Consider the following 18426-nt stretch of genomic DNA (forward strand, 5'->3'; position numbering starts at 1 on the left):
TTTGAGAGCAGAGGCCTACTCCACCCATACACTTTCTGCATTCGTTTATCAATTAAACTTGATTCCCGAGACAACTGCTGTACTAGCAATCATAGGAAAATTTTCTAAGCGAGCAAATAAACCAGGATAAAATAAAATTTTATATGAAAACTCTTACACACAAATTCAAAATTGATGTCACCCAAAGAGGGAGTAAGACTCAGTCATCCAGTTAATGGCACCAACCTGAAACTACAAAGGTAACCAAACCCTTTGAGTAACTTCTTTAAAAAGCTATATGTGCTTCACAGCAATTTTTATCACCTGCACAAGGAGAAAAGAAATGCCTCTGAATAATTAAATACATTGTTAAAATATTAAATACCTCCTACAGGCAGTGAAGTGATCTATTTATCTGGTGTCATTCTCTCTCCTGGTACTACCTGCATCTATTCATGCTCCACGAACACAAGGTCAATGACCTTTTAACAGAGGAGGATCACAGGTCGAAGCTTCCTCTCACCTGCCTGGCTGCTGCCTGGATCCAGGTGGAAGCAGGCAGTGGATGGTTAGGAGACAAATTGACAAGGCTGGAGAACTCTTGATTCCAATTCTGCAAGGACCCGAACAAAGGGACCAGAGAAGTGGCTCTGCCCTCTATTTTTTTCTATTAAGTCCAAAATATTTATTTTCCTCTTCTAACTTTTCCCCCTTTCTCTTTCTTCCTTCTCTCTCTCTCCCTCTCTCTTCTTTCTCTCTCTTTATAGAGAAAACAGAGGAAACATTGATCAGTTGCCTCCCACAAGTGCCTGCAAGTGTATGTGCCCTGACTGGTAATTGAACCCACCACCTTTTAGTGCCCAGGACGAAGCTCCAATCAACTGAGCCACCTGGCCAGGGCTTTCAAGTTTCAATGAACCCTTAAGTGAGGCTATTTCCCTTTTTACTGGTAGAAAAAAAATAATGTATTCATTTTAAAACTCAAGAGATACCAAAAATATTAAGGTCAATGGCTCTGATGAATTTGGCAACACTTCAGTACCATTCAGGTAGTAGGGCCTGTCACTCTGTGCTTCTGTGGCTGTGAATTTATTTTTCTCCTTATTGTTTTATATACACACATGCACATGCATACACACACAGAGAGAAAGTACCCGATACATACGGTTGCCTTTTCACCTCAGGATGCCTGATGCCACTTACTAGCTCGGGGACATGGCAAATCACCTTAAGTCTCCTAACCTCAGACTTATAGATAAAGCAGGATAAAAATAGTCTGGCTAAGTAAGTAATGTTTACCTTTCTCTTCTTATTTTGTGTCTGCTCATAAGTTCTGCAAAGTTGTAATTTGTTATTAACTACGACTGGCTGAGTATAACATCTGAATGCTTTCCAAAGCTGCACACATGAACACTCAGCCAGGGGACAACACAGTGATATATATTTTTTTTAATATATTTTATTGATTTTTTACAGAGAGGAAGGGAGAGAGATAGAGAGTTAGAAACATCGATGAGAGAGAAACATCGACCAGCTGCCTCCTGCACATCTCCCACTGGGGATGTGCCCGCAACCCAGGTACATGCCCTTGACCGGAATCGAACCCGGGACCTTTCAGTCCGCAGGCCGACGCTCCATCCACTGAGCCAAACCGGTTTCGGCAACACAGTGATATTTCAAAGTATGACAGGGCATTCTGCATTGTCACCACCACTAAAGGAAGCCATTGCTATCAGAGCCAGGAGCCAGGAAAGCCCTGTGCTCTACAATAGCCAGGAACAATGTGCCAGCCAAAATGCCCATATGCCTTTGTCAAGAAATACTGGAAGACATTTCAAAGAATCACACCCAAGACTGTAAAAACATTAAAACATACCCCTAGGATGACAAATGCAGAGAATAAGAGTCATGATTAGCTAGGAATAGGCCAGGGCTCTTCCTGCTCCACCACCTTTTTTTGTGTGTGTGTGTCAAATAATCTTTAATGGAAACATTTTCCATTGTAGTTCTTAACTAGCCGGACATTCCACTGCACCACTGTTGATATCATCTATGATGTCACGAGGGTGGCAGCCATCAACATTGCAGCCCACAGACTGGGCAGTCCCCAGGATCTCTTTAATGGTTCCAAAGAGATCTCTAGCTAACAATCGGTGCCGCATCTGTCAGGCAATGCTGACAATCTTACCAAAAGTGATATTTCCACTTAATGTTTAATGTTTAGTGCTTAATTTTTTTTTCTTCTGTCTCTTGGAAGGCTCTTGATGATCAGGGCAAAGGCAAGAAGGCACTACCTCAGTCTGGGTTTGTCTGTTCTGAATGGTCAGTTTCACTGTAATCCTCAGACCCTTCCAATTATTGGTTGCTTTGGTGATGTCATCACCAACCTTTTTCAGAGACAGGCCCAGGGAGCCAATCTGGGGCTCAGGGCAGACGTGGCACCCACTTCCACACCAGGGCACCTCAGGTATACAACTTTGATTTCGTTGGGGTTGAACTTTGGCACCATGGTGGAGGCAGCTGGTGTCAGATGAACCCGGACTGGGGACAACTGAAGAAAGTTGCATCTGACCCTCCTGCAGGTCGAAAGCTGAAAACTCCACATGTATTGACGGAGCCTTTACACAGCTCTGCACAAGTTCTCACCACGCTGGATTCTAAGAGCTGGATACTCTATTTTACTGAAGTGACTGATCAGGACACACCTTGGGAACAGAACAGAACTGGCTGGATAAACAGGTCTAACAGAGGCCTCAACCCCCTCACTGAGAAGGGAACACCAAACGGAGCACATGGGGCTTTCCTCCCATCACTTTTAGACAATCATTTCAAACAAGCTGCTTCTTTATGGCATCCACCCATGTAACAACCAGTCAATGCAAATAGGCCTGTTCCTTAAGCAATCTCAAAAATGTATTTTTATTGATTTTAGAAAGGGAGGGGGGATAGAGACGTCAATGATGAGACTCATTGATTGGGTGCCTCCTGCACACCCCTGCTGGGGATCCAGCCAAACTGGGCATGTGCCCTGACTGGGAATCGAACTGTGACCTCCTGGTTTTTAGGTCAATGTTCAATCACTGTACCACACCAGCAGGGCAATAATGCAAATTCTTAATCTAATGTCCCTAGTGAATGCATCTTAGTCACATAGAGGACACTAAAATCTCTCCCTGAAACCTGAATTGCCAGAGTGCCATCACCCACAAGTGCCTGGGCCATGAAGCCACAACAGTATTTGAGATATAACACTTAGCTGTCTATCAAGGTTGCCCAAGTCCCAAGGCCAATTCTTGGAGACCTAATATGGATTTGGGGTTTCTGGGGCCTGCCTGCTCACTTGGGAGTTCCTTGCATAGGTAGGATGGCATTAGTTTAGGGTGGGAACACATGCCAGATAACCTTGAGGTTACTAATCTGGCCGAGGACAAGAGGAAGGAATTTGTAGGTTCCACAGTAAGCATGTAAGTTATGATAGCTATAATTAAATGGCCACATATCCTCCTACCAAATGCACAGTCTCAAGGGACACTGTGCTTTCTACTGGAATACTGGCCAGCAATTGCCACTCACATGTAAACTTCTGTATACCTCATTCACATGCCAATATCGATTCATATCATTGCATCAACTAAAAACGAGCTTTTCAGCTCCCACACAAATTGGCAACATTGCAAGGATGACAAACTTTATGTACATGCCTATCTTATATGGGCTTGGCTTCAGCAGTCCCTTTCATCTGTGAAAGTCACTTTACAGACCAAGAGAAAAGTATGCTTTTATCCTTAGGCAGTTATACCAAGAAAATACATAAGAATGTATGTGTGGCCCCAGCTGGTGTGGCTTAATTGGTTGGGTATCTTCCTGTGCAACAGGTTGCCAGTTTGATTTCCCTCAGGGCACATACCGGGATTGTGGGCTTGATCCCCAAAAGGGGGTGTGCAGGAGGCAACTGATCAATCAATGTTATGCTCTCACATTGATGTTTCTCTCTACCCCTTCTTCTCTCTAAAAATCAACAAACTATTCATTTTAGAACATGTGTGTATGCATGCATATACATGTATGGTGGGTATCTGTATACATATATGTATATATTTCATTGGTTCTCTTAAAAAGAGTAACTCCACCCCCCCCCCCAAATAAACACCCCTAAATTTAATAATCACTCAAAAAAAAATCTACCTCCTTGCTTTCCTAAGTCAATTCCACTCTGTTCCAGTGATAGACTGCTCTGGAGCAGCTGGTCATGAATGCTAGGGCTCTGCTACTATCTCTGCACACTGACAGGCACATCCCAACCCCAAAGGCACCACTTCACGGGACTATCTTATACACAAGTATAAACCTCTCCACTAACAAGTAAGCGTTAGGGTCATCTCTCTGAATATATTTGTCTTCTACAACTTTTTCCATAATCTGATTAGGTTACAGGCACTTAGCAAAACAGGAAGCTTTCCAAAAGCCACCCATACAAGCATACCACTGCTCAGAACCCTCTAGTTGTGCATGATTTAATAAAACTGACCATACAGGATAACGCTGTTTATTAAAAATATATCCAGGGAGAAGGAAGTCAGTGCATTTATGCAATTTTACATACACATCTGTAGTTTTGAGGTTCCATTATTCCAACAGTTCATATAAATCACTGTTTCAGATCAGAGAGAAAAAAATGCTTTACACAGGAGATCAGCAATTAGTTATAGGTTTGGTCATGAGTAGGCTTGTTGTAAAAATAAAACCACCTCTTCCAGTATTAAAGAATGTTTCCTTTATGCAGGCAAGTCTTTAGAGTTAAGAACTTTTCCTTGCACAAGAATTTACTTCAAGTTCTTGGAAAACAGCCAACCCTCCATTTTCTAGAAATATAAATGCTATATTCTGTCTGGGATCTTTTTCTTTTGAGGTAACAAAGGAAGCATTTTCAGTGGTCTGACACTAGTTACCCTTGAGCTGGTATGCCAGCTCTTGCCATGGCAGACCTAAGACCCATACAAGAGCATTTCTCAGAGAGTTAGAAATACAGAGTATGACATTTCCAAACAACATTCTTATTACAGTAGGGAAAAACGGGTCATAAAATCCAGACTAAGATAAATGGATGAAAAGTTTGATCATCTTTGCTAAAGGATGGACACTAGCATCCAGAATACCCTCAAAGGACGTGGTTTCTGAATGCACTAACATGTCTTTCCCCTGCAAGTCTCCTTAACTCCCCCCCGCCCCCCCCCCCCCCTTGGAGTATCAGCGACATCGCCATTTCCTGAGTTTATACTCACTGACAAAAATCGGGAGCACAGAGCACAGCCTCAAAACCTGATGAAGCACAGGGAAGACAAACCTCCAATTTGCTGGCGAGAATCCTTTCTGTGGAAAACCAAGACTTGAACCTAATTTCTTATATGCAGAAGTTGGGGCTTCGTCACTCAGCCTTAGGGACTTTATACACAGGTGGCCCTAATGAAGTTCTGGAGTGACTAGTCACAGCCTTCTGGAGTTCTGTACTGAAGTGTTGTCCAGTGCAGAAAAGAGGGACTTGGGGTACTACCTTCTTTATAAACTGTGAAGGTGAGAGGAAGTTTATCAATATAAACACAGGAAACCAGAGCTGAGGAACAGGAAGAGAGAAATCTGTACCCTTATGAGTGGCTGTGTTTAAGGTTTCTGCTAAATTAGGCTAAAGTATCTACAACTTTCTCCATGTCTGTCCCCAATTAGACTACCTAAACCTTACAATTCCCTTTGGGGAGGGAGGGGGGATGGGGATGTAATTACATGTAACTCCCTCTCCCTTCCTTCTTAAAAAGAAAGTTAAAAATATAGAAAGCAGATTAAACCAGTCACTGTCAAACACACCATGACATACTTGGTGTTAGCTGCCCAACATCTGACTGACTCCATCTCAGCAAAATTAAAGGACAACAGAATATTAGGACACTATCCAACTGTTTACGCATACAAAGGATATCTAAAAATTAGTGCTTGTTGATAGGATTACTAAGCAAATAAATTTAAGGCATAACTGGAGAAACAGCAAATGAAATAGAATACATTTTCCCTACGATGCAATATTAAGGCCTCTGCCAAGGGAGACTGCTTTACAATGGGGAAGTCTTCCTGCTCCTAACTAACCAAGGGTTGCTGAGGAAAGTGTAGGCTAAAGACTGAGTGTTTAAACAGATAATTACTGACTCTTAAACACTCAAGCTCCAGAACTGGATTAAAAAACCATCATAGGTACTGGTTAGACAGTCAATCAATGAGGGCAAATCTGCCAGGGCCACAACATGAAAATGTCAAATACAGATATTTTAGAAGGAGACATTACTTTATACACAGGTCTAAATGTTAACAACAGAACCCTGATTTAAAAAAACAAAATGCTATGTTCACGCAAAAATCTTTGTGCTTAGTTTGTAAAAAGGTATCAGAACAGTTGAAAACAAATCGGTTCATTTGTTAACCTAGCGCTGCTTGATTAAACGGCTTAGTTCCTATGCTCTATCAGAACTGCAGAAATGCCACCCTTTCCCCCATGTCAAGGTACAGCTGCTCTCACCTGTCAGAGCCTCTGCAGGGACCAGGGAGACAGGCCCCTGAACAGCTCTTACAGCTCCTCACACTTCACAGAGGTCACTGCCCGAGCTCAGTGTGAAGAATGCGGCACGTGGGGATGAGCACCCACTAGGGGATGCTCCATGTAAGGCCATTTAAGTGGAAAACGTCATCAAAATAAAACAAACCACTCAGTTTCTTTTCAGTGGTAGAATAGGGAACAAAGGGGTTTCCACATCAATTAAATAAAACTTTGGAACAGTAAGTAAAACAAAAAAAATTTTGATTTCTCAAAAGTTCAATTAAAAAAAAAAAGACCATCTCTTTTTCAAAAAATTTGAATTATGGAAATTCTCTCAAATTTATGCAACAGGCTTAATTTTGACCTTAGGAAGGAGTCTCCTCCCATTTTCTCTCCACATTTTATGTTCTTCAAGTTGCTATTATAAAATCTTTGAAAAGCAAAATCAGCCATGACGCGGAATCATGGAGATGTAACAATTTACTTCAGAAATACATCTATACAAATTATGCATACAGCACAGAACTATAAACAAAAAGGTGAAGCAAACATTATTTATTTTCAGGTAGAAACATTAGCCTGATGAATTATTGCAGATTTGAGAAATCAGCACATAGAACTACTGGACAGAGCATTGCTTACAGGTGCTTTTATCTGTGTGGAGACAAAGGCTGAACTGTTTGTCCCAAGTTATCGCTGGGAGGGGGGGTGGGGTGGAAGAAAGACAGACTATGAACAAAAACTTAAAACAAGAACATGGGAGAAAAAAATTATTTTACTCCAAAAGGGAATTAAAACTGCTTGTTTTCTTTAAAACTTTACATCAATTCAAAATGCTCTGGCCATAGAATAATACATACTGGATGGCCCAAGCCGTAACCTACACAAGAGAAATGAATGAATGAGCCTTCCTTGCCTCTGCTCCAGGGGCTGTGGCTGCTGGAATCACCATGTAAACATTCCTAGTGTGTCACTGGTAGGAAGCCAGCAAGTAATACCCTACAACTATATTAAAACTAAGCTCTAAGAAAAGTCCACCCAGTTACAAAGGCTGAATTATATTGACAGTATAGGTCAAGTTTTGACTTTTAAATTATATCTTAATTCAGAGAACATGGAACAACAAAAGCCCATGGCTAATGAAAATGTAACAATTGAGTGTCATATACAAAAAAACTGTGTGAACTGCACAGACAATGCATGAATGGGGAGAGAAAATTAGAGGGAAGTGAAAAGCACACAGAGCTAACCTACTGAACTATTTGTCAAATAAGCATGAGCTTTAATTTCTGTACTTATGTACAAGAGTTATCTTTGGAGAAAACAATACTGCAGACTTAGCTAGATGGATACACACAGCCCAGAATTAAACTGCACAGCGACATTTATTGTTTCAGCCTGGAAAAACATCCCCTTTTTCAAATTTCACACAGCAAAGCAAGTTAAAAACTTCACTCATCAAATAAATGATAATTTAAACAAGAACTTGCTAAAGAAACCTCATCACAACAATGGTTTAGGGCCTGATCACTTTAAGTCCATGGGGCCATTAATGAATATCAACCAAGTGTCTCTTTTATCATCTGCAAGCCGTTTTTCCTACAACAAGAAGGAGTAACATGTTTCCTTGACTCAGGTGATACATTTAGAAAAGAAATCATGATTTGTTTTCTTTTGCTGTAACAGGCAGACACTGCATTCCTCGGTGTAATCAGGAAAGATGGAATGATTGCTGCCCTTCTCTTGCGGCTATTAACAGTTTTTCCCGCATTATCTCAAGGCTTGAATAGTCCGGCAACTTAAGATAGTTCACACAAGTCATTACGGAGGGCAAGAAGTCATCTGGGTTTTCTGTCGATTCGAATGTCTTCCGAACAATTGTCAAGGGTGGGTTCAAACTCCGGAAGCCTAATTTAGAGGGAAGGAAGAGAGACCAAGGACTCAGTAAGTATACAGGATGCAAACAACCAGCTTAGAGAACACTTTCTTAGCCATGAGAGGAGTCAGACTGAAATGATAGGCATGCCTTTTTTATGCTACGACTATCAGAAAACATTACACTGCTTTGCTGTATAATATTACCACACACACGAGGTACTATTTCTTCCTTGGCGATTAAACCTACATATTCAATATACATTTAGTGCATGGAACCTGGCATCTGCTTTATTTACTATAAAAAGTCATTGCATAACATAAAGGCAAACAGTTTCCTATGTCTTCTAACTTTTAAAAGAGTACCAACTCATACCTATATAAGTATGTTAGGACTCAACTTTGAACGTTCACACTTCAGAATACCTTCTCATCTAAGATCATAATGTACAAATGTCAAAAGCAGCATTTACAGTGTACAGTAATCCTATTTCAATGTGTTTAAGATAAATCTCTACGAGTTTTCCTGCCAGTTATATCTGTTAATGAATTACCTCACAAACCAAAAATTGAGAAATATTACCATACTGGAATAACTACGAGGCACTGTAAATCAAATAAAGAATATCCCGCTATTGGTACTGAAGTGTGTACACACACACACACACACACACACACACACACACACACACACACAGTTATAGCTAGCATCAACAGTGTACCCACCTCCAACAGGCAATCTCGGGCTACCTGTCACAAACTGGAGAAATAACCTCTGCTGCTCATTATCAAAACTACTGAGAATCTCAAACAAAAACTTCACAGCCCGACTGCAACAGAAATAATTATTATTATTTCATATTAAAATACAGATTTGAATCACAACACATTGCCAACTCTCACAATAAGCTAGAGACTGTCAAATTTAAGTATGACTACATATGAATTCACATTACAATGAACCCTGAAATCAAATTTGCTTCTGCTGTTATAGCTAGAATTCAAGTGGAATGTTACTGTTATAATAACTAAGATTTGTGTGGGACTGTTCAGATATCCCTGTTTTACTATAAATATCAGAAAACCTCCTTTAATATGTAGACAAATTAGAAAATACCCCCCTTTTATTGTTTACAATATATACATACACAGACTACCAAATTCTAAGCTATAAATTGAACCCCTGGCAGACCCCAGCGTTCACCTGTCATGAGTGTAACCGTGATCTGGCCTGCAGCATTCCATCAGTATCTTTGTATCCCAAGTGTCTGCTTTACTGCCACACAGGAGTTGATCCAGCTGTGCATTTAAATAAGGGTAAAGAATTACTCGAGATAATAGCTGTATAACAGATTGAAGTGCATACAATATGTTTCATAGTATGCCGAAAAGGTCTGAATGTATTAAGAGTATCATTTTTATATCAAAGACTTTTGCTAGGACCTCTTTAGATACTGTGCTCTTCTAATGCATTTACACATTCAATTTCCCCTTCTGTTGCACATTAATAGGAATTCTGCCCATTTGTCGGGATTTAGAGTTCTAGAGAAGGCTTTAATTTCAAACAAAACATCTGAAACAAACACTTGATTTAAGTTTTCCTAACTCTTCTCAGTTCTTTAGAAGCTTTAACGTGATAACCTACTTCTAACCAAGTAGATTTTTATAAATCCTGGCTTTTGGAATCACAAGGGTACTCAATAAGGGAAGCCAAGAGATAGACTACTGAGCTGGAGAGCAGTGGGAGAAGTAAGTTAAAATGAGACATAGCAAATCGGTAGTTATTCACATTTTGTAAAGAGATGCACGTCTATGCCATACAGTTGTTTAGGGCTATATGGGGACCCACCTATCCATTACAGAATGATTGTTAGAAAGCAAAAAATGCCTTTGTGTCCTTGGAAAATCTTAACATCAGTTTCAAATCAAACCATCTTTTCTTTAGTTTAACTGCCCATTTGCAGAATGAGTATATACTTTTGAGAAAATCCAATTTAGGACATATGAAATTTAATATTGACTACCTGTCACTGTCAGGTACTTCATGTATCCTGTTCAGTGAGACAGAGGTTATCTTAATTTTATAGACAAGGCAGTCAGATTAGGTACAATTACTTGGATATGGTCACACAGCTAGGCAGTGAGGAACAGGACTCAAATACAGGAGCAACACTTGCTGTTTTCAAGTCCAGGTGACACTTGGTGCTTTAAAGTGCTAGGGATGCCACATGCTTCAATAGTTACCAAACCCAAGTGGACATAAAAATAATGAGATTAAAATGCTGTTATTCAAAGATTTCCAGATTCAGCCAGCAACGAATGTGTATTCTAAAGCTAGTATTTAAAAAAAATTAAAAAGTTTTGCAAACTGGGGAAACCTAACACCTTCTGGACTGGTTCTATGACATTTCATGTAGTCTGAGATTCATGTTGCATTTTAAGATGGCTAGAAAAACTATGCATAAAGTCATATTTTCCATTCTCAAAAGTATTCTCTGAATTTGACAATTAATAAATTAATTAATAAACACTTCCTTAAAATTTCAAGGACTAACTTGATTCTTGAAACCAAGTCTCATCTAATCCAGGAAGTGTAGTTAATAAAAAATAACAACAAATAAACACAGTGTGACCTCCTCAGTATGTTTCATTATTCTGGACCCATGGCTCTCCCTGCTAACCACAGCAGTACAGACACCTAAGTCCCACGCCCCATCAAGCATCCAGGTCTCAGTTGACAATGATACTATGCTTACTCAATCACACATGGACCTCACTCCCTTATATTTAATATTTATATTACACTGAATATTTATATAGTTCATATATGTTATTTATACAGGATAAAATGTTATATTTGATGTTTAATATTTTTCCTTGCTCAGGAAATGGCTTTATCTTTCTCAAAAATCCACCTCTTGCTCCCAACCCTCTTTTTGTTTGCAACAGTGGAGTCTTCGACTAAATAGCACAGAAATACCCCACTAAGATAATTAAGGCACAGAACTAGAAATGAACATTTATTTTAGATATAAGATACTCACCTCTTCTGGGTAGAAGTACTGAAGATGACTGAGTGGGAAGACTGATTCAAATCCATCTCTGAATGAATCAAACTGCCTGGAAACGCCTTCATTTAGTGCCCAGAATATAACAAGCTGCAAAAGAGAAAAATCTTTTACAAACTGTGACAAGATTTCAAATCTTTTTCCGTGACAAAGTACAGTGAAACATTACTTTAAAAAAAAAAACGGACAAGTAACAATTACTGTTGTTTTAAATGTGAAATTTTTAGTTTTATATCCTGTTAAGTTCTTAGAACCCAACCCTTTGCTAAGTATGTGCACATAGCAAAAGCCACACTATAGAAATGCAGTCACATAAAATTGAAGGGTAACAAAAAGCATCTGTAATTGGCCCAACATTATCTAGTCATCAATCACTTTGACTAACCTATTTGTTCAGAAATAGAGGACATATTCAGATAAAAATAAAAACATTATTATAAATTATTTTCAGAGAACCTTAATCTGGATGTTAATGCTTCATTTAATAGTAAATTGAAAGAAAAGCAGCAGGTAAATAGTATTTAAGATTCTCTACTATCGTGTGTCTGTCTGTCTCTCTCTCTCTCTCAAACTGGTGAAGAAACCAGAGCTAAAAATTTTCAGAGGTTCTATCTAAAATCCCACACTTAAGTTAGTGGAAGAGTTAGGTCTAGGTGGAGGGTAATATTTCATCTTGAACACAATGCTCTTTCCACTCAATGTCTAGAAAAACAAACAAAAAAAAACTTTTCAAAAAGTAGCAATAAAGACCTCATGAGTTGTAATTTAAAACATAATTTGTATTCAATATAAAATTATTTTTCCTTAATTCAGCTTATAAAGTAAGGACCATGGACTGGCAATTTGAAAAGCCTCATCAAACCCACAAATGTGTATGTGTGTGTGTTAGAAGCAATTTTTATCTGGCGTGATAGTGATTTAGTCACAAGGGATGGCTCCTTTTCAGTGATTTCTACTCAAACTGTGACAAAATGTGAAATGTGATCTTCTAAGATAGTATTTAAGCTTAAGAATAGCAAACTCAAGATTGTGTAAGGCATTGCGAAATATCCAATATATCCTCTCATAGAACAAAGAAAGCTAAGGCTGAAAAAGTCAACTTCATGCAGTGATCCCACAGGTCAAAGGTCTCAAACTAGTCCGTGCAGGCAGCTAGCTGGCACCTTGTGCTTTAGTGGACTGGCCCCTTCCCTCTCCTTCAGAGCAGTAGCCACAGGCAAAGTTCTGCATCACCACAGATGGTCTTCTCCCCAAAGGACGCTGAGATTACATACCCTTAGATACTCTTCTAGATTATAGATAGTGACGGGTATATCCTTTCCTCCTTTCTTCAGTTCGATGTTGGGAAACCCTGGCAGAGTGAAATCCAATCCCAGATCTTCAACTGAGCAGCCATTCATAGTCAAAGTTTCTAATGCATATCGCAGACTCTCTTTGGTCTACACAAAAGGGAAGGGGGTTGTCAAGTACCGTCATTCACTTAATTATGTTTTTGTGTTTATAAAATAAAAGACATGCTAACACATTTTATGGGTTCTTTTAGCTCTTAGCCTATTTTTTCTTCTTTTGTCATAATCTACACATGACCAAGTCACTGAGATAAAGGAAATAATCTTAAACACTTCCGATTCCAACTGTTTTTATATGAGAAACAAGATCTCGAGTGTTCCTTCATAATGAGATGTTTGCTACTCAATTTGATCATATTCAAATCAAATTTCTCAAAAAGGCCAAGATACTATGCATAATGGTCTACTTCAGAGTGTGGGCTCTGGAGTCAAACTTTTCATAAATTCTTGGCAAATCTTAATGAATTCAATATATGTATATAGCCAATACTGAGTAATACAATATAGTTAGGAAATTATAAATTCAAGTAAGTACAAACAATGCACTATCTAGTAATAAAAATATTTTTTCTCTGCAAAGTCCAAGTCTAGAGAATACCTTGTAAATTCTTAATCAGGACTAGAATAACAAATATATATTCATATAATAGCACTACAGTGAAAAAAGATTCCAACAAAGAAAAATCAAGTCGCCAAAACCGGTTTGGCTCAGTGGATGGAGCGTCGGCCTGCGGACTGGGGGGTCCCGGGTTCGATTCCGGTCAAGGGCATGTACCTGGGTTGCGGGCACATCCCCAGTGGGAGATGTGCAGGAGGCAGCTAATTGATGTTTCTCTCTCATCGATGTTTCTAACTCTCTATCTCTCTCCCTTCCTCTCTGTAAAAAAAAAAAAATCAATAAAATATATTTAAAAAAAAAGAGAGAAAAATCAAGTCACACTCTTATAAAAAAATGTTAAAAGCAGTTTGTATTATTCACTTTTTAAGTGCTTAAGATTATATGGTTATGTTTTATAAAAATATAAAAAAATTTTTTTAGATTAAGCATGAAAGACCAACAGGCAAAACCACAAATTCTATCTGAAAATGAAGGTATCCACTACAGGAGAAAGAAGGCAAATGGGTTTCTGGATTGGAGATGCCTCTAAGTGCAGAAAATTAGTCATTTTAAACAGACTGATTATTAAATCATTTTTTAAGACATTTGACACTATGGGTTCTAGATCAAGCAGCCTGGGCTTAAATTCCAGCTTTCACAATCTGGGTATGTGACCTTGGGCAGCACGTTACTCAACCTATCTGCCTTGGGTTTCTCACGTGTAAAACTGGGATAATAGAAGTACCTAAGTCTCACAGTGTTGTTGTGGATTAAATAAATTAACATATGTAAGGCACCTGGAACATGCCATGATTTTACTTTCTTTCCTTGCTTCTATCCCTGGGCCATATTATAATTTTTTAAAAATATATTTTATTGATTTTTTACAGAGAGGAAGGGAGAGGGATAGAGAGTTAGAAACATCAATGAGAGAGAAACATCGATCAGTTGCCTCCTGCACACTCCCCACTGGGGATGTGCCCGCAACCAAGGTACATGCCCTTGACAGGAATCGAACCCGGGAACCTTGAGTCCGCAGGCCGACACTCTATCCACTGAGCCAAACCGGTCAGGGCCTTGGGCCATTATTTACCTAAAAGATAATCAATCCTAAATAAGACTATAGTAGTTTAAAACTTACAAAGTTGCTAACTATAAACCTAAGTGGTTCTAAAAATCTGAAAACAGATATTGTATTGAAAATATGGACTTGGCAAAGATCTGGCTATTTCCCTTAATAAGCTTATTTCTCCAAAATCACCAACAACTACCAATTAATATGGGAGCTAAGATGAATTCCCTTACAAATCATCCTCCCTGACACAAAGGCATTCTAAAACCCCCAACTGTCTACTGTAAGCTCCTCTCCATTTCATTAAGAGACTAGAGGCCTGATGCACAAAATTCGTGCACTGGGGGTGGGGGGTGGTCCCTCAGTCCAGCCTGTACTCTCTCCAATCTGGGACCCCTAGGGGGATGTTCGACTGCCCGACTGCTGGTTTAGGCCCGATCCCACAGGGCCTAAACTAGCAGTCAGACATCCCTCACAATCCGGGACTGCTGGCTCCCAACCACTCGCCTGCCTGCCTGCCTGCCTGATTGCCCCTACCGCTTCTGCCTGCCAGCCTGATCACCCCCTGACCCAGTGGTTCTCAACCTTCTGGCCCTTTAAATACAGTTCCTCTTGTTGTGACCCAACCATAAAATTATTTTTGTTGCTACTTCATAACTGTAATGTTGCTACTGTTATGAATTGTAACGTAAATATCTGATACGCAGGATGGTCTTAGGCGACCCCTGTGAAAGGGTCGTTCGACCGCCAAAGGGGTCGTGGCCCACAGGTTGAGAACCACTGCCCTAACCACTCCTCTGCCACAGCCTGATCGATGCCTAACTGCTCTCCCCTGCTGGCCTGATCGCCCCTAACTGCCTCTGCCTCGGTCCCCCACCACCATGGTTTTGTCTGGAAAGAAGTCGGGTGCCGGAAAATGGCCAATTGACCCGGTCTTATTAGCATATTACCCTTTTATTAATATAGATTTGACACTTTCACTCTATAGAATCTCTTCTCTATTCTTAATGGGAGTTGATTTAACTTTGGTCCATGTTACCTGCACAATATGAGCTATCTGAGTCTGTGCCATTTTTTAAAAATACAACTTTGCCTTCTTCTAATGTCAGATACAGAACCACTACTAATCTCAGACTGAATGAAATGGCTTTTTAGTAAAAAATATCAATTAATGATATAAAACTCAAGATTACCCATGAAATCTAAAAGAAACTTCAATATGTGTTACCAAAATATAGCACACAGCCACTATGATTTTTAAAGATATCATCCTGAAATCTCTCTAGAAACAAATGGACTGTTCCTAAATTCAGCCATATTTCAGGAAAAAAACAATCAATCTGTCCTAAGAACAGTTTTATTGATTCAAATGCTTACTAAAAGAATTCAGCCTGACATAGTATCTGCCCAGATACATAACACCCATATAAAATTTAACAAGCAAGAGCCTTTGATTTCAGTTAGGAGTGTATTTTATTTGCTAATCAAGCCTTTTACTCACCAACTGCTGTTATTATAGGCCCTCTTACTCATAAAATCACGTTTCAGTTGTGATAAAAAATTAAAGTCTTCTAAAATAACATAACTGTGTCAAATACAAACCACTTAACAAAGACCTCATCTTTCTACAATAAGAAACTGATCCATTTGGAGGTTTCCTCATCTTGTAAGCCTACCTGGGATTTATCTTGTTCAAGTCTTTTCTTTTGTCTGACAACGTCTTCTAGGTGATACACTGATCTGGCTACCACTGGGTCAATGTCAAACAAATCGTGTGACGTCAGTGAAGTTTCTTGCCGTAGCATCCACTTATAAAAGGGTAAGCCAAGGGGAAGGTCCACCTGAAAGGGAATATGCAAAATATTATTTTTAAATATATTTTACTGATTTTTTACAGAGAGGAAGGGAAAGGGATAGAGAGTTAGAAACATCAATGAGAGAGAAACATCGATCAGCTGCCTCCTGCACACTCCCACTGGGGACGTGCCCGCAACCAAGGTACATGCCCTTGACCGGAATCGAAACCTGGGACCCTTGAGTCTGCAGGCTGACGCTCTATCCACTGAGCCAAACCAGTTAGGGCGAATATGCAAAATATTTTAAGTCACAGCTTCTAGAATTGTCTCAGTTCTATAACTGACATGTCAAGAGGTCATTTAAATAGGTCAAATAATCCTCAGAGGAAAACAGTCCGTAGTAAGGACTATTTCCCTCATTATATAAAAAGAGTCCCTATTTAAATTCAATCTGGGGCCCTGATATTATGAAATTTTAAAAATACTTAAGTATTCTATTTAAACAATGACCCTATAAAATAATTTTTCAATGATGGACATATAGTCTCCATAAGGGCTCAATATCAAGTGATGTTTAGAGGAAAGAGTTAAAAGAACCAACTAATTATCATTAAAAGAAAATAAAATGGAACTTCTAAAATAACTGGTGAACAGTCCATTCTTCAGTTACAGTGAAATTGTAAGCTTGTGAATTTGACATCAAATGAAAATGTCTTCCACATACAAAGTAGCTTATAAAATGTGAGAAGAGGAAATGGAGGAAAGTCTAGAAATATTCAAACCTCTGTGAATACTGATTTCCTAAGATTATTTTCATTCTAGCTCTCTACTGGCAAATTACTGTAGGTTTAATTACATACTCATGCTTTCCTACTGAATTGAAACTATGATATCAAATATTTCAGAAATATATCATTAAAACCATGCCTGATTCTGAGCCTCTGCTTCTAGCAGAACATGGGCCACAGATTGGCATTTGGACATCACCTGGGAGCTGGTATGAGAATGTAGAATCTTGGGCCTCACCCTTGAACTACTGAATCAGAATTGGCTTTTGTAACAAAATCCCCAAGTAATTCATATGCACATTAGAGTTTGTATAGCACTATTTTAAAAATACAGCATTAAGCACATGGGATTAGGCACTCTCATAAAACACAGGCACACAAAAATTTATAGAAAAACAAATAAACTTACCAATCTGAAATCCATAATAGCCTTGGCCATTAATTTTCCTAAGAAGCGAAACTTCATCTTAACCTTTGCAATATGAGCTGGCTTTGCTGTCCTACCAAAGGGAAGCGCAAACAGGCCCTGGAGGTTTTGAATATACTTGGTCCCTTCTTGGCTTCCTGTAAATGAACAAGTGACCAAACTTTACATACTCTCTCCCAAAACAAGACAAAACAAAAACTGGTAACTCAAAACATTTAAGAAATGCAATATTCTCAAAATCAGAAAGATCATGTAATTAGTCCTCTAGAGCTGGAAGGGCCTCCCTTAACTGATAAATAAGAAAAAGGCTAAAATAAATTAAGGTCAGAGAGAATGGTCCTCTACTACAAATTAAATATATTTAATGAATTGTAAGGGCCCTTTACCTGATCTGAATAACACAAATTGACTAACTCAGATTAATATTACCTTTTGGATTGCTGAGAGTAACTTCTTCACCTCTCCAAAGACCCAAGTCAGCTCTCTGTAGTTCCTGAGATACAAGTGCATAAAACTCCAGTGTAGGCCCAAGACCTGTACCAACCTACAGAAGAATAAAAGTAGAACAATTTCAAATTTTAGAATTTGCACTGCCCCTTTTTTTTTAACCTGCAAACCTCTTGGAAATGTGGATACTAACAGGAACTATTTATCAGGATGCAGTAGAGATTATTTCTCCAGCTGTCCTGACTGTATTTCTTCAGTCTTGATCATCTAGAACAGTGGTTCTCAACCTTGGCTGCACATTAGAATCACCTGGGAATCTTTTTTAAAATCCTGATTTCTGGGCCTCATCCTCCGGAAATTGTTTCTTTGATATGCAAATTTGCCGCGGGAGCAACAAAGAAACAGAATTCCGGAGTAGAGAGAGAAAAAGGGATTAATTTTTCAGAG

At 39.1% G+C, this 18426-nt stretch overlaps 1 protein-coding gene across 17 annotated transcripts in view; it reads right to left on the reverse strand.

Moving 5' to 3' along the window:
- Positions 1–7021: 7021 nt before the first annotated feature.
- Positions 7022–18426, reverse strand: part of TRIP12 (thyroid hormone receptor interactor 12) — a 128049-nt gene continuing 116644 nt past the window's right edge. For 10 of the 17 annotated variants that reach the window (XM_023762056.1, XM_014463528.2, XM_014463512.2 and 7 more), the window contains 8 exons: positions 17962–18076; positions 17515–17669; positions 16198–16362; positions 12777–12941; positions 11479–11592; positions 9639–9733; positions 9161–9264; positions 7022–8467 (listed from right to left, as the gene is read on the reverse strand). In XM_023762056.1, coding sequence (XP_023617824.1) covers positions 8271–8467; positions 9161–9264; positions 9639–9733; positions 11479–11592; positions 12777–12941; positions 16198–16362; positions 17515–17669; positions 17962–18076 — 1110 coding nt within the window. In that variant the 3' untranslated portion in view covers positions 7022–8270. Of the gene's footprint in view, positions 8468–9160; positions 9265–9638; positions 9734–10549; positions 10666–11478; positions 11593–12776; positions 12942–16197; positions 16363–17514; positions 17670–17961; positions 18077–18426 lie in introns of those variants that run through there. The other 7 variants (XM_014463521.2, XM_014463500.2, XM_014463535.2 and 4 more) reach the window with 5 other exon arrangements.

The sequence above is a fragment of the Myotis lucifugus genome, unplaced genomic scaffold, assembly GCF_000147115.1.
Source record: "Myotis lucifugus unplaced genomic scaffold, Myoluc2.0 scaffold_3, whole genome shotgun sequence".
Lineage (NCBI taxonomy): Eukaryota > Metazoa > Chordata > Mammalia > Chiroptera > Vespertilionidae > Myotis > Myotis lucifugus.